The sequence below is a fragment of the Enoplosus armatus genome, chromosome 10, assembly GCF_043641665.1.
Source record: "Enoplosus armatus isolate fEnoArm2 chromosome 10, fEnoArm2.hap1, whole genome shotgun sequence".
Taxonomy (NCBI): domain Eukaryota; kingdom Metazoa; phylum Chordata; class Actinopteri; order Centrarchiformes; family Enoplosidae; genus Enoplosus; species Enoplosus armatus.
Window position 1 is genome coordinate 6,105,833 of NC_092189.1, and position 22,243 is coordinate 6,128,075.

A 22,243-nucleotide genomic window follows, 5' to 3' on the forward strand; every position below is an offset into this window, starting at 1 on the left:
GTATTAGGAATTTAAGGGGCAAAAAATTACAGCACACGTAATCTAACCACTCTACAATATGTTGGGTTTTGTTTAGCTGAAGTGAAGGCAAAAATGGCCCTTACCCCCCCCCCCCCCCCCCCCCCCCCCCCGCCAAAAAAATTTACAGATGCCACCAAACGAAATCTGTGCTCTGTAATTTAGATGTTAGAAAATGTCATCTAGGCACCTCGGGGTTGGCTGGTATCGGTGATGTGTTGTTCTGTCTGTGACAGTGTCTTGTGGGCATGCCTGTGGACAGACTGTGACAGGAAACAGTTTGTGTGCTGGAGTGATGGAAGTGGCGATGTGGAACAATCTGATGAAATGATTTCTGTTTCACCTCCTCCAGCTAGGTCACAGCATCCCTTGCGGACCAAAACCAATCGCAATAACTTTCTGTCTTTTTCTTTTTGTCACTCTCTCTCTCTCTCTCTTTTCCTGTCACGCCCCCCCCCCCCCCCCCCCGCTGTCTTTACCTGCGATGCCATCTCCAGTGTAAGACCTTAGCAGGGATATGCGACCACATCATCTCTCTGTCGTCAGACTCGCTGGTCTCCCAGTCTGCCCATCTGGAGGTGGTCCACCTTACCAGCATCATGCCCAGTGAGGGGCTGGTAAGGACACACCTGAGCACACACATGCGTTCACCAGAGCTGCACTAATCAATATTTTCATATAAACCATGGACCAAATGACAATGTGACAGAATTATCACCTGAATGTGCACTTCCTCTCAGCTCTACAGAGTGTTTTATTGTCATTGAGCTAATGGTTTTGGTTTTCCAGCCTGCAAACTCCTCTCTCAACATGCTTGTACCCAGCAGCAGTAGTCACCTGTTTCAGTGAAAAAAAGAAAAAAGGTCTGATAAAGCAGCAGAACAGGAGAAAGACAAAGTTAGCAACTAGCTTGTGAACATAGTGGATGACTCTAAATGAGTGCTAATGTTGCTCTGTGTCTGCTGGATGTGTAAATAGGCAAATGTTTGTTAACAACTTTATATGGTCAGAATGCAGCTTTAAATCTTTTGGATCAAGTCCAAGTCAAGTCACAAGTCTTCATAAGTAAATTGGCGTTTGAACACTCTCCTTTCAAAGCTGTTAATAGTTAATTTAGTTAGTTAATAGTGTTGTTACATGACTGAAACCAAGTGTCTTTAATGCACAGGACTGATTAAACATTCAAGGTGTGTATATATGCAGCGCCTGCCTTTTGCTGTCTTATTCATTATTTATTGTTACAGGACTTCATCAGGTACAAAACTTGAGACTTGAGTATGTTTTTGCCTGTAAGTCTTGAGTCAAGACTTTCAGGAGGGTAAAAGTTCAAGTACAGTTAAAGATGAATTAATGGGAAAAACATGAACAAATCTGTGAAAAACCAACACAAAGCAGATCGTTGTGAATCATACACTACAGCCTTCAAAGGCAATCCCATTGAAGACCAGTGGGAGATTTTGGACCGACATGTTAGATGTTAGCGCTCTCCATCACCATCATAAAACCACAAAATGAGAGTAGGCTTCCAATAGAGGAGCATTAAAGCTGTTCTGTAGGCTCTCGGTCGACCAACACCTTGCTGAGACACTTCATGTTAGGATAGACATAGTCTCACAGATGTAAACTATACTATACTATAAGTGTTTCCCTGTGTGCTCTGTATTGTTCTGAATCCTCCCTCCCTGCCTGTGTGTGCTTGTGTTTCAGGGGATGTATATCAAATCGACGTATGATGGACTCCACGTTATCACCGGCACCACAGAGAATGTGAGTTTTTTCTTACACTCCCTCACAGCTTGATGCTCCACCAACCACAATTTATGTTCTCAAATTCCACACTGACAATGAATCCACGCCTTAAACTGTGAGTTTGTTTTCGATTGTCCTTTTTCCTCTCCAAATTCTGCCTCTGCAGTCTCCAGCAGACCAGTGTAAGAAGATCCATGCAGGGGATGAGGTGATCCAAGTCAACCACCAGACAGTGGTGAGTTAAAAAGTTTCCAAACACAACAATGCAGTCATAAAGAATCATAGGAAATGTACTTCCCATGTGTTTCCACTGCGAACACATACTGCTAACTTTTGTCCATTCTGTGCTATGTTGAGGAGACGTCAAGGTACATGACGCCTGCTACCACCACCACCACCACCACCACCACCTCCACCACTGCCGCCATGGTGCTTCCTGTCCTGTGCCTGTGCTGCTATGTAGGCTAATTAGACTTGCTGCGGGAGCAGATTATAGGATGATTGTTACAAGACCTTTGTTCGGTCCAGTGTGATTGTCAGCTCACTCTTTCTGGAATTTGTTCCCATTATGGTAAAAAAAAGAAAAGAAAAAACCCTGCAGGAGGCGTCTGGTTTGAAATGTGAACTCATGTTCCACTTTCAGACTTTGTATTTCTGCCTTCAACTCATCATATCAGAGGGGTGCGCAAAATGGACGGCCATTTTAAATGGAACGGTGCCTTGTGAGAGCATGTGATTGAGCGCGCTGTCTATTGCCTGTCAGCTCTGGCACAAACGATTTGTTCCAGCGTTTATTTGAGATTTCTGCAGGGAGAAAAAAAAGAGAAAGGTTTGTGTCTGTGTGTCGACGTCCTCGGTGTGAGTATTTCCTCGTACGTCTCGATAGGTGCTGCTCAGGCGAAAGCGTGCATCATGCAGGCGCCGGGGAGCTGAGCGTTATCTCTCTCCCTCTCTCTCCTTGGGGTGACAGTGCAGATCGCACCCTGCCAGGCTCTCAGCTCCAACCCCTCATTACTCCCACAGCTAGACCCCTCACCACTCTGATCCCTCACTCTGGGGGAGGAGATAAGCAGGGGGAGACAGAGGTGTGTGTGTGATGGGGAAAGGGGGTGAAGCAGTCAGGGGATGCTGGGATGAGGCAGAGGCTGGGAGACAGGGGCGAAGTAGGGAGGGGGAAGTAAAGAGGGACTTAGGGAGAAGAGGAAGAGGATGAAAAGAGAGGCAGGGGAGAAGGACAGCAGAGGGTAGTCTCTCATCAATATAGCTCTTTTTTTCAAACCTAAATCGAGCTGCTGAGGAGAGAAGATGGATACACACTACCAGCAAACTCTGTGTCAACACCACGGCTGATAAGTTTATCTAGAGAGGCTCCATATTTAAAAATTAGATTAGTGTGAGTATTGAATGAACAAATTCCATTACATTATAGAATCATTATGTTGGCCTATCCCACGTATTTAGCAACAGCGCTGCCTTCATGTCTATGCATGAGCTTCTGTTTGAGACCCACTTCAAAACAGGACTCGCAGTTTTTAGCTCAGCTTCTCTTTTGAGGTAAAATGTGGAATTTGCTCAAATAACAAACTGATTGTTTGAAGAGGCAACATAATTATGTGGAGGTAATAGCATCTGGGAAAATAATGAAGACCCCGGGGATTTGAAAAACCTCTCCAGCAGCAGTTTATGCTCTATTATTATTTTTGGTAGGTCTCTCCCTGTTTCCTTCTGCTCTCTCAGTATTTGCATAACAGAACAGTCCTAAACTGGCCTGGTTAGGATAGGCTTTGTGTTTCCTGTTGACATACACTGTGTGCTATCCACCATTGTGGTTGATCTAACAAGGGTTGAGAAGTTTGGCATGATCAAGGTCCAGTTCAGTTCACTTTCAGTTCAGTTCATTCAGGATTTGCCTTTGGCGTGAAAAACTCCTTCAGAGGTAAATTCATTCTCTGTCTAAGGCCGGGCATAGTCCTTTCAACATGAAGCTGCAGCCAGGACAGGGTTAGCTTAACCTAAACAAATAAGATGTAACATGTTAATTAGTGAGCTTGAGAGGTGCTATAGGTGGATTTAACTTACCTATGGAGAGACCTAGGCTACTTGTTTCCTCTTGCTTCTAGTCTCTATGCTAAGCTAACCGCCGCCTGGTTGTAGCTTCATATTAAACGGACAGATATGAGAGTGGTATCGATCTTCTCATCTAACTCTCAGTGAGAAAGCAAATGTGCCAAAATGTCAAACTATTCCTTTAATGAAAGAAACTAAAGAGCTCAATTGGGAAACAAGCAGCCGCTCAAGAACTTTGTGTAACACTGGCAATTGTTTTGTTTTTTTTAAATCAGGAGCTGATCAAAGAACAGTAAATTAGATTAGAACAAATCTGACCAGAGATTCAAAGCCAGCTTTTGGCACTTGAAGGTTTTTGATTCATGGACACATTTCTTTCAGCATGTTCGATTTGATACGTAGCCCTATTTCTGCCACTAAGAAATGAATTACAGTTGAACAGTTTGAACAGATAAATCACAAATGAAAGATCACACTCCTGGTGAGTCCTAGTGTGCCCTCGTATATATACCCCCTTTTGTTTAAGTGGGCAGAACAGGACAAAACATACAGTAGTAACTTACTTCCATGGTGGATCTTGCTGCTGGTGAACGCTGGCTGAACCCACAGATCTGAACTGGGCCAAAGAGAACAGGAAACGGGCCGCTGAAGGCTGACACAGGCTGGTCATCATTATGTTAGGAAGAAGGTCAGAGCAGTTCTGCCTGTGTGTGTGTGTGTGTGTGTGTGTGTGTTATGTGTGAGCGCAGTGGCCTCCGTGGACACTTCCAGTAGCTGAGACCAGTGTAGCCAATCAATGGCCTGACGAGTGCTGCGAGCTCTGGGGGCCGGCTCGCCGGAACCACCAGGAAACACTGCAGTCAGCACTCCTTTCTTACTCTCTCTTCCTCAGAACGTAACCGTACTGACTAAGCCACTCTTTGTTTTAATATGACAATGTTTTTAGAGCGGTGATGCTGGGACAGTGTGGTGCATAGTGGTTGTGTCCTCTTGATGTATTGGTAGCCACAAAGCGTAATCACTGGTTTGGTGAAGATACAACAGAAGCAGCGTGTCATGGCGGTGGAAGAGTTTTTATGTAGCAGTTGGGTGTGTCTGTTGTAGTATCAGTAGCCTGGATATCACATGAACCACAGTGAAACTAGAAAGCTCTCCGAGAATGTATACTTTACTTCCCATACTGCACAAACCTCTACACTTATTAGGTTAGTAATGTTTCAGATTTTTAAAATCTGCCTGTGGATCCAGATCTACATCGAAATACACAGTGATATTTATGATATAGAGGGTCCACTACAAAATGAACTTTATGTTACATTCAACATGGGGAGTCTGTAATAGTCTAATTGTATTGTATTTTTGTGTATATACATTTTTTCTCTTTGGTTGCAGATGGTTTTACTGTTTACTGTGTTTAGTTGAATTGGGAAAAATGAATAAATATACACATAGTGACTGACAATTACGGCAATTACGGAGCCGCCATAATTTAATGACATTACCTAAATCACGTCTGGTAATATTAGAGCTTTAAAAGGCACAAATTGTGCAAAACTTTAAAGTGAGTCGGTCTCAACTAGGTTATAGCTGTTTAAAAGTATCACGTTGCTGTAGTTTCACCAAATTTTTCAGGCTTATGCTTGAATTGTACTGTGTTAGAGTGTGACTCAATACACCAAATCTGGTGAAGATAGCCTATAGTGAGTTTAGGAATCAGAGCTTGTGGTGTTACGTCGCATCAGGACCTGTGTGTGGTGGTTTGCAGCAACAGTTTTTAAAGCGTGATATTTGTGCGTGGTGGTTTTCCTCGCCAGATTTGGTTGCTCCCGGTGCATCGTGTACAGAACGTGTGTGTGTGTGTGTGTGTGTGTAGTGGTTTGTTTTGCGATAGCCCCGGTGTGTGTGTGCTCCTCAGGTTGGCTGGCAGCTGAAGAACCTGGTCAACGCTCTGAGAGAAGACCCGTGCGGCGTCATCCTCACACTGAAGAAAAGGCCCCAGAACACCCTGAGCTCCACGCCGGCTCTGCTCAGGAACGTCCGCTGGAAACCGCTGGGCCTGCAGGTAACCACCGGCAACGCATGGACGCCTGAACTGCAGTATTATAACAAGCTGTTCGCCACAGCCTGACCTGAAAAGTGCTGACTCAGCGACATGCAGCTCTCCAACCGCTCTTGTACATGTACATCTGCACACTTCTTGTACTTACAGCTAAGGATTTGAGGTGGGATGATTTAGCACTGCGTACAGTGAGCTATGTTGTACCTCTGGCTTTATATTTGACTCACTCTCAGCTCTTGTGTTTTTTTTTTACTGCCCACACTCTGCATTCTCCTACTGGCATTTTAAACAAATATTTTCAACGGGAACATGTTCACTGTTTGACCTTGCATCGATCCTCCTGTTGAGCGTTTTCAACAAATCTCTGAATCTTTTAGAGCCTGCCGTACTGCTGACACAGTTCAAAGCCATTCACAAATGAAGAGAAAATGTGCATACCAAAAGCACATTTGTCTAGATAGAGATAGCTCAAAATTGAGATGGTGAAGGGGGAAAAATAGGTTGTGTGAATGATCTAAATGGTGTAAAATGGCCTGAAGTTTGCGCTTCCACTCACACTCACATTCACCTTTGCAGAGACTTCGGCTCTGATTCATTCAGCCTTTGCCCCAAAGGACATCTCATCTTTCCAAAAGAGAGTAAATGTACAGTATATCTAAAAAGGTGGAATGCTTGTTTGAAGGCTTACAGCTCAGAGCGGGTCTACACATTTCACTTAAGGGCAAGTACTTTGTAAATCCGTCACTCACTCAGAGCCAAGAGAAATCACTCGGATTTTGGTGCACGGAAAGAACAAGTTGTGCCGAGAAGGACACACTGTAGGGGTGAGGCGAGGGCTAGTGTGATGCTGTCTGGGTGCTTTGTGAAGCGGCGACTGTCTTGTTTCTACACGTCTGTGAGCATATAAATGCAGTATATAGCAGCATACATGTGAATGTATGTTCACATGAGAGTGTTTTTTGGATCTGGTTTCTATTATGGCCTGGAGACCATTAAAACCCTGTAATAACCACAGAGCCTACTGCAACTTCATCACCCACTCTGCCTGTAACAAGGTTGCTGCCTTGTTAGATCAGCGCTCTAAGTTGTTACCATGAGCTTATTGTTATATTTGCTGCATACAACAGCAGAGGATTGTGGGAATTCTACCCTGATGGGCTGCTAAGACACAAACGCGCCGTGAGCGCCCAGATCAGAGCGCAGAGATATCTGTGGGAGAAGGGAAGAAAGGAGTGTTTTAGATTTGTTCTCTCTCAGAAAGACTGGAGCTCTTAATTATTCATAAGCAACTACAGGCGGCTCCACTGGCTCTGAAACAAGAGCCGCTACTCAGCAAATACTGGAGATAATGCACTGAATCCAAAATATCCTGCTAAACAGCCTTTGTGTGTGTGTGTGTGTGTGTGTGTGTGTGTGCTGGGGCGGGTGGGTGTGCACACATTTCTAAGCATGGCCGTATGCATGCTTGTCCATCTGTGTGTTTCTGTGCACACATGAAGAGAGATGTTTTCCGTTATCAGTCGTCTTGTTCTGTTGAGAGCTGAAGGAAGTGGGTCGCTGCACTCTGTAAGCGAGGTTTTGGACACATACTGTACGTACACACATACAAACACATGCGCACTTATACCTCTAAGCCCGGTTTTGGAGGAGATGAATTGTGCGGCTGTGAAGTTTAGCCCAAATGTGGCAAACGTTCAGATGGATTATCGCTGAATCCACAAAGGAAACAATTTATCTCTCAAATTATCATGTGATTCTGGCCCCAAATCCCTCCATGGCAACCGCTTTTACTCCACGAAATAACGCCACATATCTTTTCCCTTTCTCTCTCTCTTTCTCGTGTGTGTTTTTGCATGTGTGTCTGTTTGGTCTGCGGTAGGATGGAGTAAAAGCAATTCAATGATCCGCTGCAATTACAACGATGCTGCATATTGCATGTGCGCTCGTCTGCTCCGCTGCCGCAAAAACGCGCATGCAGGGAGTCATTTCATGCGCGACTGGAGGCCACATCAGCATCCACGTCGAAGGTCACACGTGTGCCACACATCGTCCATGACCCCGCTTTCATAAATCTGTTATATATTTAGATGCATAAATAATTACTCTTTGAGAATGCATGCTATTTTAGGCAACAAGTATTGGCCGGTTATGTATTATTGATGGGCCAGCTGAATGGGTGAGGGGTCTTAGAGACTTAAAATCTCTGCCATCCTTTCAAAGATAAGTGTTTTATATAAAATCTTGATCATGATAAACAGTGTAATGTAATAATAACTGTTATTAAACAATCAGTTAAAAAAACAATCTAACCTGAAGGTCCCTTTAGTAGACAGATTGTATCCCATGATCTTCATTAGCAGATGGAGTTTGAGGCTCAACATGGATGAGAAGTCCTTAAAGTGCTCAGAAACAAACAGAAAATGTAAAAACTACATTTCCATGAAAACTGATCAAACTCCATCTGCTGATAAAGATCAAGTGAGTGCCCGAAAGCTGGAGGAACACCTACTAGATGGAGCTTAAGGTGAGATTGTTTTGTAAATTGCTGTTTCCAAAGTTGACAATGAAGCTCAGCAAGAATAATAATAAAACAAGCTGAAGGTTCGACAGTTTGGTTTGGCAACATTGTTTTTATATTAATTTAAATGTCCAGGATTACAATTTTAGAACGATTTACAGCCACAGCAACTACACAGGCAAGAAGTCTGAACTGAACGCGTGAGAACTGCGAGGACAGGAAGGGAGAGTGAGACAGCGTATGGTCGCGGGCGAGCGATGTGACCCATGACCAGCTTATCATAGTTTCTAACAATGCAGGGCAGTGAGGATACAGCCATTTCATATATATAGATATATATAACGATGAGCGTCTAAGTTTTGAGTTTTTGAGCCCCTTAAATAGTCAAAAAATGAAGTGAAGCATATTAGAGTATGCGTGTGTGTTAGTGAGTTTGCATGGTGCGGTGGTGGGATGGGGTATGTTGGTGTGGGGAGGGTTTGAGCAGTAGATTTTTAGGTAGTTTGGAGTGCACGCAGCAGGGGTCAAATGGTTTAAGTGATGTTTTAACAGACTGGAATTTCGCCTGCTGTGGAGGTCACATCTCTCCCCACTTCTACCCCCCCTACCCCCCCCCCCCTCCTTTTCCATGCAGGCAGCAGTGGGCTGTAATCACTAAATTACTGTTTTCGCTCTCAGCTCCAGTCACCACACTGCACAGCTCCCCCTCCTCGCTCTCCCTCTCCTGCACTCTTTCTCTCTCTCTTTGTCCTATTTCCTTTGCTCTCACGTCCCTCTCTTTCCACCCCGTCTTCATTATTTATTGTGAAGCCGTCTTACTGTAAGCTGCCTTCATGAGAGGAAGACACTGTGAGAGAGAGAAAGAGATGAAGATAGAGACAGGGCCTGGGGATGGAGGTAGTGAGGGTGGTGGTGGTGGTGGTGGAGGGGAGGGAGGATGGAAAGTTTGGAATATGAAATGAATTCGCCTAATGCACTGCTGAAGAAATGATGAAACACTGGGCTTGCTTAATGAGAGCGCTGCCCGCTTCGCCGTCGCTCAGGCTCTTGTCTGTTTATCTATTCTGTCCACACTCGCCTCTCCTCTCTAGAATGGAGCGTCCTCCTCAGACATACAGTAAAACATCCCCATTTTTCAAAATCTGGAAACCTCTTCCTCGTGGGAGAAATTGTCGGCACGAGCTACGCATTTGTCACCCCAGCTGCTCCGGCTAAGAACAAATATAATTCACTTGAAATTTGGACTGAGTTTCCATGACATCAGAAGCGAGGCATCCTGTCCTCGCGGAGGACCTAATGACAAATGAATCTCCGCGTCCTTGAGTCAAGCAGAGGTAGGAGGCCACGCTAGCTTTCCTCCGTCCTCTCCTTCTCTTGTAGCATGGGAGAGGGGGTGAGGAAGGAGGAAGAGCAAGGAGAGGAGAGGAGAGGAGAGGAGGGGTTGTCATGGGAACAGACATGGAGAGCCTCTGAGTGAAGAGGCTTGAGACAAAATGACAGAATAGTGAAGCGATTGAACGTGGGAGAGGCTGCACAGTCAGACAGACATTAAAAAAAAAGGACAACATACTCAACATGGCAGCTTTGTGGAAATAACTCTCTTGGTTGTGATTCAGTGTTAAAACGAGAGCCGGCTGCAGTACAAGGAAGATATCACAAACAAAAGGCTCCCTTCCTTGTAGCTCCGTAAACTGTGTGCTTGTTTGTTTCTCTGTGAGGCAGGAAACGATCTAATGCTCAGCTTCTGCAGGTTATGCTCCGAGGTCCCCTCGCCGTCCTCCACTTATAATTCAATGAAAAGGTGCTAAAGTCTTTCTCTCCTCTTTCTCTCCTTCAGCCGATCCCCACCAGCCCCACCAGCACCTCCCCTACACCAGGGGGAACTTTGGGCATGTCCAAAATGGACGCCCCCAGCATGCAGGACGTCTACATCCTCTCTCCTGTCTCTGGACTCTACAGCACCAGGTCAGACGCTTGCACACACAGATGTTTGATGATGGTGATTACGTTGATTATTGTGATCCCGCTGATGACAGTGATGATGGTGTCGATGACAGTGCTGATGGCAGCTCTGCTCCCCCCAGGGAGGAGCTGGGTATGATGTCATGTGACGACATCAGCCGCTACAGCGTGAGCTCCCAGTCCGGCTCCAAAGGCTCAGAGGCTGTCAGCTACTACCTGGACCAGGACAGCGGTCAGTTCTTCTCCCTGCTAGAGGGAGACGGACCCCCAGGGCCTGACTATGACAGGGGCCGCAATACGGGGGTTCGCCGGCGGGACAAGACCCCTACCCATGGTAAGACGGGGAGCGCTGTTCAACAGTGTGAATGGGGAAGTCGTGGCTCTGGCCTTGTGTTTGTTTTGTAGAACAGCATGTTCTCTCCACTGGTTTTATCACCTTTTTTCTCACAACTCCTCCTTATGTGTTCATCACTCACGTCATGGCTCTGCTTCTTTGTGTCCTTACCTCGCATACACACCCCTCAAGAACACTGATCACAAGCCAAAGGGTCAGTCTAAAAACACTGTCTCCAGCTCCCTGCTCCCTGTCTGCCCCACCACCTGTGTCACCCCTTGTCCAAGACAACTTCCTAGACATCCTGTGCCTTCTTAGGAGACTCTCAAGGGGCCTATGATGTGCAAGATGAGGGCCATGTGACAAATGGAAGCATCAGAAGACTATTTTATGGTTGCCTTGCTAGCTTCAGGCTACTTGTACTGTAAAGCTACTGTACTGTAAGAAGGTAATCATTGGTGTAGCACCCAACACAACTGGACAAAATGTCAAAAACATCCCCTATATTTAATCAGATTCTCTAATCGGTGTTTTCGTGTCGTGACAATGTATTATGAAAAGGGGCTGCTCGCCGTGACCAACTTCACAGAGAATTATCATACGGCCCTGGCTCTGTTGCTTGCTTGTTAGCCTCTTTTAGCTCATTGTTTTGGCAAATTCTGCTCTTATTAACACTTCTTTCAGCTGCAGCAGGCAGCTGTCTTCAACAAACAAAATGCTCTGATAAACTGGCTGTACGCTATCTCCCTAGCAACAAACAGCAGAAAGACAAAGTTATGACCAGCTTGTAAATCATTGTGTAGCATTCAGCTGCTGAGGAACCAGCTATTTCCTTCAGGAGCTGGTGGAGACCAAACCAGAGCTAAAAAGAAGGTGAATATTAGACTTACATTTGCTTGGTGGCCACTAACATGACTTGGCTAATGTTGCTCTGTGTCTGCTGGATGTGTAAATAGAAACAGTTGTTTGTTAACTCGTTCCACCATGACAACTTTAAAATGTGACAATAGATTCTGATTCTGCTTCCGTACTGGCCAAATAAACCAATCAATGTAGCTTCAAGGATACTTTTGATACAAGTTACTTTCTCATTTCTGTATTACAGTTTTACTACCACAGCTTTCGTCTTTAATATGTGGATGCGTGGTCCAGCAAAAGACCACTACCACCAACTCTGATCAGATTTCAGAATGCCTCAAAGCAGTAACAGAAAGCAGTAATCTCAATCAATAATCGTTTCATACTAAAATGTAACCACTTGAACATTTTTAATAAAAACCTCTACTGTGAATAGAAAACTAACTCGCCTAACTAATTATAGGCCATGTGACCTTTGCCTTGCACGTCATAGCAGTCCCCTCTCACCTGCACACACTTTGTCTCACCTGTCCACCCCTCCAGCTGTCTCCCACGCTGTCTCTCAGTCACCACCTTCCCGTGACACCCCCACACCCCTACCCCCTCTAGGCGACTCTCTGATTACTGATTGGTCGTTCCAGGTGACCTCAGGCCTGTTTCCATGCCTCCCGAATATAACTGGATGGCCGAGGCCAAGGAACCCAGCATGGGCAAGAGAGGGAGCCGAGGTACACACACACACAAACACACACACACACACACACACACACCCACAGCCCCTCACACACTTGACACAAACGGGCCGGGCCGGTGCCGTGCTTCGCTCCATACTCGGCTCAACGCATTTCAGCTCATCCTCTGGTTATCCATGGTGGTGTGGTTGTGTGAGGATACATATCTGCCAGGTATGTATCCGACAGAGTGACAAACAAACATAAATGCAAGAAAATTGCATTTATACAGCTGCTCTGGAAATGAGGCTATTTTTACGTGACCAATTCTAACCAGCTTCGCCTTTTTTTTTGCGGCGAGGCTTGATCTGTATTCGACCGAGGTTCCTCCACTCTACCTTCAGAAAGCCCATGAATAACATTAAAGCACAATACTACTGTCGGGGCTCTGCCTGTCTCCCTCTCTTCCTCTCAGTCACTTTTTAGTTTTTCACATTTAAGTGTATGGATAATAAACAAATTAGGTGAGAAGCTTTTTCTATCTGGAGCTAAAGCGGAAGAAAACTTTGTGTGACTGACAAGATTTAGCAGTCGTGCCCTCCAAATCAGCATAATCATTGCCAACAGATTAGCTGTATGTCCCCGGCTGTGGATCCCTATCAGATACTACAGCTCCGAGGCACTTTCATCCCTTTCTGTTGGGTTTTTATCTGTAAGGGTCTATTCACCCTCATCTGTTCTACTCTGGGGTTCTCCCTCGACTCTGTGACGCTATCTCCCCCCCTCTGTGGTTCTCCTCCCTCTGTCATCCTTTCTGTTGAGCCTGTCCATCGTCTAACTGCTCCATCCCTCTTTACCCCCCCTCTTCCTCATCCCAACAGATTCAGACAACTCCCTGCTGCGTTACCTTAGCGACGACAAGATCCTGGTGATCGAAGAGGAGCCCGAGGGTCCGGGCAGAGAGAGTCGGCGGGATTCCACCAGACGGTCCCGGCGCAAGAGCCGCAATCCCAGCAGCCCTAGCTTTCCCATTAGCCCCTCCATGCTGTCCTCCACCCTGCGCCTAGATCAGCCACCTGATGCTTTGCCTGTATGTACACAGTCTCTGTAAGCTTTTCACATGTCAGTGAATTTTATCTCATATCTGTTTTCAGCTGGTTGCTATTATGTATATATTAATTTGCTCCTGTCTGTTTTCTGGGTCGTATGTAGTTATTGGAAGTATGTATAAGTCAAATGTTTTGCAGTGCTGCTTGTTATCAACCACTTATCAAGTCACCATTATGTTACTGTAGATATAATTTATTATCTTCAATTTACTTTCCATTTGTGTCTAGTATTGTCTGGTTAAGTCTGTGAGGAGTGTGGGTGGTGGTGGTGTACTGTACATTTACTTTGTGTACACATGGATAGAGAAATGTCTTTGCATGTCATGTTAAAGGCTAAGACTGCCTATATTCTGTTTTTTTCTTAATGTCAACAAATCCCTTTATGTATTCCCCTGTGCCTTAGAGCTCAATTGTTGTCCAAACACTATTAGAAACACATGAATGAGACACACTGTTGCACTGGGTGACATGTTCCTTCATAATCATCAACATGGTGTAACTGTAGTTTATTTTGAGTTGATCCTACATACACCGTCCTGCTGTAAATACCCAGTAGTGCACCAAACGTGTATTAATCCACACCTGAAAATAGTCCCCTTTTACATCAGTCATTTGACTTGTCATAGTATTAAAAGGTGTTACTAATAACATTAACAATGACTCTGGTCTATTCAAGTGTCCCAGTAAGTCATGACAGCGTGACAGTGAGCCAGCATGCACAGTACCAGGACCTTGAACCTGAAGCAGCTGAATGGAATTCAGCCATCATTCATTCTATTATTCACACCTGTGCTGTACCTACTGAGACATGTCAATATGTCTGCTGTGAAAAAGGCCTTTTAATGGCACTAAAAATCACCTTCTGGACTTTAATCCTGACTCACTCAAGCAACTTCCTTCATCTTACAGTTTATGTCCGTGTCCTCTCAGAGGGGAACTGTTTGTGGCTGCTGGATAGGTCATGGTGTTCACAGATTCACACACACTGTGCGTGTGTGTGTGTGTGTGTGTGTGTGTGTGTGTCAGGTAGAGGAGACAAAGGAGAGTGAGGATGATCAGTGTCATTGCACGGCTGCCAGCTTCACGGATTATGACAATGACAGTGACACTCTCAGACACACCCCTCTGTAACTTTCTCTCACGCACACACCTGTAGACACACACACACACACACACACACACACGCACACACACACACATACACAGGCATACACAAACAAACCAAACACACACTAGCACAGGAGTGCATTTGTATGCAGGGTAGACGTCTCACGACTCATCCTAACTCAGCCTAATATCCCCATCTCCTCAGACACGCCTGAGTCTGAATAGGAGTTTATTCTTGACAAACACACACACACACACACACTTGCACACGCACACATAAATACAAACACGTATCCCTGTGAGCAGGTGTATGACTCAGCATCAGCCAGACCAATTACAAGCACGACTGACAGACTGTGCTTAAAACACAACACACGCTAACGCACACACATACACACACACAGCGTGCTAACAGCTTAGCTAACACCAGCCCTCTCTAACCCTCTCAGCTGTGTGTTTCTCATGGTGGTGACTCACATCTACATGAAGTATACTATCCTGCACTAACAAGCATACGCTAACCTTAATGTCCTGCGCGTTTTCTCTCTTGTATGATTCTTTTCTATCAACACAATACACTTATTGATGGACAGTTTGTAGTGACGTTTCATGTTTTTGTCATGTATTTTACTACAGAGCCTGACGACGGTAAAGTTACCCTTAAATCATCCATAGCAGCACAAGTACATTCCATCACTTGTGTTGCATCATGGTAAATGAATGGATGGATTATGAGATGATGGGCCCCTGTGACCCTCCCCTGGGTCCACGGTTGGGGCAGAGATTAGCAAAACAAAGTATTGTGATAAAACCCAAATGTAAATGTTTGAAAATTCAGTAAAATGCATTTAACTGGGAGGATTATAGTGGCGGTTCATTTCAGCTCCACACCTTCGAACAATTCTTGTACCAGCACACCTGATTCAATTACAGTCACCAGGAAATCGAGCGTGTAATCAGCCGAAAATCTGTTCTGATCTGCTGGTGATGGAATCAGCTGGAGCCCTGAGGACAGTCAGGCTACTTTGAATGCATTCAAAAAATAAAATAGTAGTAGAACTGGTACCTGTAACCGTACTTTGTCTTGTTTTTTCAACAGATTTTATTTTTAATTAAATATGTGATGTGATGTGTTTAAACAGATCAAATGATCACTCAACCAAAAACCACTAAAGCTATGTGCCCCTCTGTTGAAAAGGCTAGTGTTATTTTTCTGTGATCTTCATGTTACACAGTCTAGTAACATACCAACAAACTGTACTTTTTATTTACCCAATTTGTCACATAAAGCAAATTGCTCTTTAAAAAGATATTATTCTCATCATTAGTAGTAGCTGTAGAAATAGTACATCAGATGTATTGTGTGGCAGAAGAATAACAAAGAGATATTACCCCTTATGTAAAATTGAATTAAAAAAACCAATTTAAAGTATTTTTAAATGTCCAGTGTTACAGCTTACACAATTGATGGATTGATTTATATGGTATATTACTGTAAAGAGGGTCACCAGCACTTCACTCATTGGGCCAACTAGTACAATGGTGTGTTTAAAAAAAGTTTACATTGCTCACCCCTTATAAAGTGCATGTCAGTTAGGTTTTCAATACATGTGAGGAATAGAAATACAAAAGAAACCACAGACACGGATCAAAACATGATATGGCAATTACCAACAAAGGTGTACAGAAGAGGTGTGTATGTACAGTATGTGCAACCCTGTAGGTATGGAGGGTTTTTAGACGCTCTTTAATGATGTCTTTTTTTCTTCTGTCTCCCAGCGAGGTGCGGACACACTGCGAGCAGACACAACGGACAGGTGAGTTTGTGTTTGTGGTTGATTGTGGTTTGACCACATGCCTGCGATTGATGGAAGCAGTCGTAAAAGTCGTTTGTGGTCACATTCAATCCTGTCTGCCCTCCTGCAGGTACTCCGGCTCAGGAAGCTCAGGAGCGGCCTCCATGAGGAAGGTAGGAGTGCTATGGGGCATACCAGTTCTGATAGCTGATTCACCTGATTTTTGAATAATAGTCATTCCAGTACATTTCAAATCTGACTCAAACCCCATTTCAATGAAGCAACAGAGGCATCAGCTACATCAACAATCTCCTACCCACCACATCCGCTGTTACGTGGAGATCGATTGTTTCCAAATAACAGCAAAACAAACCACCAGACAAGAATAGCAGAGATACCTGAGAGTAAATCCATTCACGGCTGTAATGATTAAATAAAAGATAAGAGTCGGATGAGGTAAATTGCTTTCCATATTTAGGTTACTGTGACACAGGAAGCTGTCTTAGTCAGTAGCCCTAGCCTCTCCTCCACAGCACTATGAGTTGTCTCATACAGTGAGTCAGCTCAGATGACTAGAAACACATATTTATTCGGCTTTGTTACCTAGATAAATAGCCAGCAGGTGTGTTCGGCTTTTTCTTTTAATGTTGATACCTATAGCCACTACGCCTGCTCACATTAGCTTCTTGGAGATGCATCAGCTGGTGTTCAATTCAGCTGCGTCTGCCGACATAATCCAAGCACAAAATCAGATGTTAAAGTGAGACCGTGTAACTCTGAAAGAAGAAATTAAATACTACCCTTGCAAATGAACATGTAAATTCTTTAGCAATAAAATGCACCATTGTTTCAAGACACTGAGTGGTTTTGCTGATACAGCCTCATCTAGTTGGTCTGGTATGACCAGTAACTTATGGTGGCTAATCTTAGCTAATGTCAGCTAACTTTAGATAGCTATTGCTGTAGAACAGACATCACTGCTTTACTGACTTCAGGACTCTTTCACGACATTTTAGATACTACACAGTGGCTGTTAAGCACAAGTCATACCACGAGCATGGCTAAATACAACAGAGAAATTACAATCAACATAGAATTAGACCGCAGTTCATCACCAATGTCTAGTAATACAGTGTGAGGAACATTAAAAAAAACTTCTTGAAAACCTTTTTGATGCATTTCAGTGTTTTCAATTTACTAAAATGTAGCAGCTGAGGTGATGTAGTTCACGATAGCCTGACATCACTGTGGTTTTAGTCTCTGTGGCAGACAGCTTTCAGTTCTCCATCACAGGTTGTAGGTCACCTCCTGGCTGTAGCAGTTTTAGCACTGCGATCCCTCTGTGCCTGTAATCCCCTCTGCTGCGTGCCTGATAAAATAAAAATAAGCTATACATGAAGAGTGAACCGGCTGCAGCCTCTCTACGTGGATCGACACCAACCCAGAAAGTTTGCCTGAATGTGTTTTTTAGTTCTTTTTTTTTTCTCGAGCTAACATGTTTTTTCTTTCTCCCCTCCAGTCTTTCCATTACACCTCTCTAAGAACGAAAACCAAAAAGCGAAGTAAAGGTAGACACAATTTTCCTCTTATGTATGATTTATCAGTATATGTATGTCTGCATTGGTAGCTCCAGAAAGAGCAAACCCCCCCAAAAATGTGGCTTAATCAAATGTCTTAACTCCAAACTAAGCCTGACTTTATGTGCTGTGACTGACATGTGCACTGTGGTGTGTGACTGTGAGAGGTTTACAGGGCTTGAACATATCAGAAGGAGTGTTGAGACAGGCTTAATGATCTAACATATTGCTTATGTATGTGAAAAGTCCAGATGTTCAGTAATTGTAATGCACACTCAGGTGCAATAACACTGCACTTGCAAAATAGAAAATCTACATTTACACCTGCCACACCTGATTTATTGTTTACCTTTTTTTGGATGCAGTGATTTATCACTGTCACTGACTATTCTCTAGCTTTACAGATGTTTAAACAATTCTTTAGTTTGGGGGGATTCAATAGTTCACATTGCTTGCTGATTTGCTGTGAGCTGCTGCAGTCTTAGAAAGAGTCCAGACTCAGTCTGTTAGTGCCAGACTGGATCCACTAAATACATGACTACACTTCTACTTTACATACTATTCTTTTTCTTAATTCAATTTCAGATGCTATAAAAAATCATCTCAGCGTTAACTCTTCCTTCCTCTCTCTGCAGGTTCCCTCACTAGTGCCAGTCGAAGGAGAATTTCCTGTAAGGACCTGGGCCATGGTGACTGCGAGGGCTGGCTGTGGAAGAAGAAGGATGCTAAAGGCTACTTCACCCAGAAATGGAGGAAGTACTGGTTTATCCTCAAAGAGTCCTGCCTCTACTGGTACACCAACCAAAATGTAAGCAATCACGTTCAACCGGTTCAGTATGTCCTGAATCTCATTGTCAGAGTCAAACTCTCTTTTTTATCCCTGCTTCGTCAATCAGTTTTTTAACAACTTTATTGGCAAAACAAATGTACAACAGTCAGATATCACAGCTTCACCAAAAAAATAGGGGAATTAAAGAGGCACTCCGCCGGTTTTACACATAAAGGTCAGTCTACTCGTCATAGAGAGTATTAATGTGTGTAAAAACAGCTGTTTAACTATAAATATTTGACAGTAAATTTACTTTAAAGTGGGGACATTGACTTTGAAAAATCTCTTATAAAAATGCACTAGAGTTGCATTATGGAAATTGGACAAGTTTTTGGAACTTGACTCATGGGAGGGACTGAAAATCTGAATATTTTAGCATTCTTTTTTTCCCTCCAAACTTTTATAAAAGTGTAATACTAAATTGTATACCTCTTTTAAAAAGAAATTCATTTTACGAATATTAACATAACATAAAAATGCAGTGTCCCCAGTTAGATTCCAGCTGACAATTGAAAGACATTATTGAAAGAATTTAAGAAAATAATGCAACAATTAGCAGTTAATTAGCATGTTGTAATGAGATCATTTGTTTGGAGAATATTTATTTATTTATTCAACTTGTCTTACGTCTTGTTTTGTCACACCAACAATCCAAAAGCCAATAGAACCAAATAGAACGCATGAAAAAGCAGCTAATTCTCACATTTGTGAAGCTGGAACCATCAAATGTTTGACATCTTTGCTTGAAAGTTGACTTAAAACAATGAATCGACAATCTAAATAGTTGCCAGCATTTTGACCTCATACAAACAAAAACTGTAGGACTTTAAGATGCCGTTTAGATGTTTGAATCATTGGATGATTGGAATATTTGCAATACTATAAAAAGAATAAAAAGAAAACTTACCCAGACCTGAAAATGAACTGTAAATATGACAGTTGGTTGATATAACTCAGTTTTTGAGCTAAGATAGTCATATCTCATCTATCTTCTTCATGTCAGGTGGTGAAAGGAGGTTGTCCTGTACTGTAAACAACATATGTTGTTTTCATATGCTTGGCTCGAGTACTACTCTCCCAAATAGAATCGGTATATCAGTATGTATGACATTTTGTTCTCTGTGTTGATGATGTACCACCACTCTCCATCTGTCTGTGCCTGCAGGATGAGAAGGCTGAGGGCTTCATCAGCCTCCCAGAGTTCAGAATAGACCGAGCCATAGAGTGCAGACGGAAATTGTGAGTGTCCCTCACATGTCGCCGAAATTGCTAATCAAGCCCATTTGTTCTCACCCACACACACAACATGAGCGCACACAAAAACCCACGGCGCACACGCTAAAACACTAATCAGTCTTCTTCTCCCTGACTGACTGCAGTGCCTTCAAAGCCTGTCATCCCAAAATCAAGAGCTTCTTCTTTGCCACAGATTGTCTTGAGGAAATGAACAGGTGAGTGAGTGGGTGTCTCTCTCAGACCTATGTGTGTGTCTTAATGTGGACAATAGTCGGATGCTGGGGACGTCACATGCTCTTTCATGAATATTTTAACTGAGTAAACCAAGTTTACACTAGGCAACAGCCCACACAACACTGTGCATGAATAAGGCATGAACCCGGCCCTCTGTTGTTAAATGTAGAACTGTGCATGCGTGTGTGTGTGTAAAATGTATGTGTGTGTCACGTGTGTGCTTGTGTGAGAGGCAGATCATGGTGATATTTGCGGGAGCGCTATCTGATGAGTTCTAATTATTCACACCTCTCCTCAATGACATGGGGAGATAATTGGGGGAGAGTAATTAACCAGCTATATTTGACTTCCATACTGCGTTTGGCGGTTCACGTGTGAAAGCGCTGTTGCAAACATTTTCATGTGCATTTGTATATGTGTGTGTGTGTGTGTGTGAATAGGTGGGTGTTGGTATAGGCAGCAGAAAAATGTCCTTAGTCTCGAAAATGTATTCCTATTTTGTTCCTAAATGAAGATATAATATATATATAGTTTTTTTTTTTTTTTAAAAGCTCATCATTTTCCAACAATAGCTGGGTACTGTAGTGCATTTGCTGGGGACTATTTTTAGCCGCAGATTAATACACATTTAGCGTGCTAATACGTATCTCTGGCAGCAGAATCACGTATGTAGGATTGACTCAAAATAAACTACAATGCCCACGTTCATCTTCATGAAGGTGCAACGATGTGCCTCACTGATGTGCTTTTAATAGTTTTTGAACTATTGGAGCTCAGGCTTTGGCTGCAGAGGCAATACTTGTTAGAAGAATCAATTCATCCTTAGTTTTGGTCTTTTCGTCAATAAGAAAAATAATGTAATCTTTATATGAAAGTTGCTTCCTGTAGGATCCACTTCCTAGTGTGATGAGTTTCCTGTTCCTCATGCACAGACTGGGCCTCTATTCTTAGCAGCGACCTTATTATAAGGTGTCTGCTGAGAGTCACAGGACAAGCCGGGATCTGCAATGGAGACAGGCAGAGGGGATGGGAGGAGGACAGGAAGTGCGGATGTAGAGACAGAACGCCATCTGAGACTCACTTTTGAGAGAAAACGGGACAGAGGATTGTCACTCCTCTTTCTGCATCCATCTCTCTAATTATCTCGATGCTTTCTCTCTCCCCATCAGGGGGACAGAGTCAGTTAGACAGATATCAACTGCGACACCATCTAAATTATTTAAAGTGAAAGTTTTTTATTCATCACCTACCATTCACCCAGTATAACCCATCCTTTCCTCTCCTCCCTTCTGCCTCTTTTCTCATCCATCCTCTGATGCCTCCCCTCTCCTTACTTTTCATCCCTCACCTCTTTTTTCCTTTCCTTGCTTCCTATAGGTGGATGAACCGGCTGGGACTAGCTGCTATTGGCTACACACCAGACGACAAGGTGCCACGCCCTGATGAAGGTGAGACGGATTTGTTTGGCTAGATATGACCGAAGTTACCCTTTCGCCCATGAATTCCTAACGTGTGTGTCTGTTTTTATCTCCATATCAGACTACTGGAGCGAGAGTGATCAGGATGAGGTCGATGGCTCAATGACGCTCAAACAGGAGGGACCCTCATCCCTCTGTGATACTTATCACCGCACACCATCAGTAAGTACACACACACACACACACACACACACACACACACACACACACACACATTTTCTTTGCAGTGTTTCATTCTGATGGAATATTTTATTCCTAAAAGCCCCACAGTTTTTCAGAGCTGCATAGACCAGAGCTCTCAGCATTAATAAAACATCAGAGTGTGAGAGTATCTGGTTCGGTAAGCAGCCAAGACCATCACTTCTCTGTGTTCTGCTGCCAGAGCTTGTTTACAGTCTGACCTGTAGGTGGCGACAGTTGCCATTGCTCATCACATCTCTGAAAGATAATGCATACTTTTACATTAACGTTGACATTAAGGTCCAGTGACCTTTGGCACCATGTTTTCCCAGCTGAGCCACACAGCAGTCATGTCAGTCATTCCTGGAGTTACTCAGCTGCCATCTCATTGCTTTTTTTGCTCTCATCTTTTTCTGCTCTTTACACTCTCCTGTCCTTCTTTCTTCTCCTTTCGTCTCTCC

General features: G+C 43.7%; 1 protein-coding gene across 1 annotated transcript in view; it reads left to right on the forward strand.

Moving 5' to 3' along the window:
* The window catches only part of LOC139291065 (connector enhancer of kinase suppressor of ras 2), a 51,342-nt gene that overhangs the window by 25,904 nt on the left and 3,195 nt on the right, over nt 1–22,243 (forward strand). The window contains exons 6-21 of the mRNA XM_070912971.1: nt 516–635; nt 1,726–1,785; nt 1,934–2,002; nt 5,750–5,896; nt 10,249–10,376; nt 10,496–10,707; nt 12,207–12,293; nt 13,118–13,326; nt 16,232–16,269; nt 16,379–16,421; nt 17,768–17,816; nt 18,461–18,633; nt 19,820–19,893; nt 20,034–20,105; nt 21,502–21,572; nt 21,664–21,764. Coding sequence (XP_070769072.1) covers nt 516–635; nt 1,726–1,785; nt 1,934–2,002; nt 5,750–5,896; nt 10,249–10,376; nt 10,496–10,707; nt 12,207–12,293; nt 13,118–13,326; nt 16,232–16,269; nt 16,379–16,421; nt 17,768–17,816; nt 18,461–18,633; nt 19,820–19,893; nt 20,034–20,105; nt 21,502–21,572; nt 21,664–21,764 — 1,653 coding nt within the window. The remainder of the gene's footprint in view (nt 1–515; nt 636–1,725; nt 1,786–1,933; nt 2,003–5,749; nt 5,897–10,248; nt 10,377–10,495; nt 10,708–12,206; nt 12,294–13,117; nt 13,327–16,231; nt 16,270–16,378; nt 16,422–17,767; nt 17,817–18,460; nt 18,634–19,819; nt 19,894–20,033; nt 20,106–21,501; nt 21,573–21,663; nt 21,765–22,243) is intronic.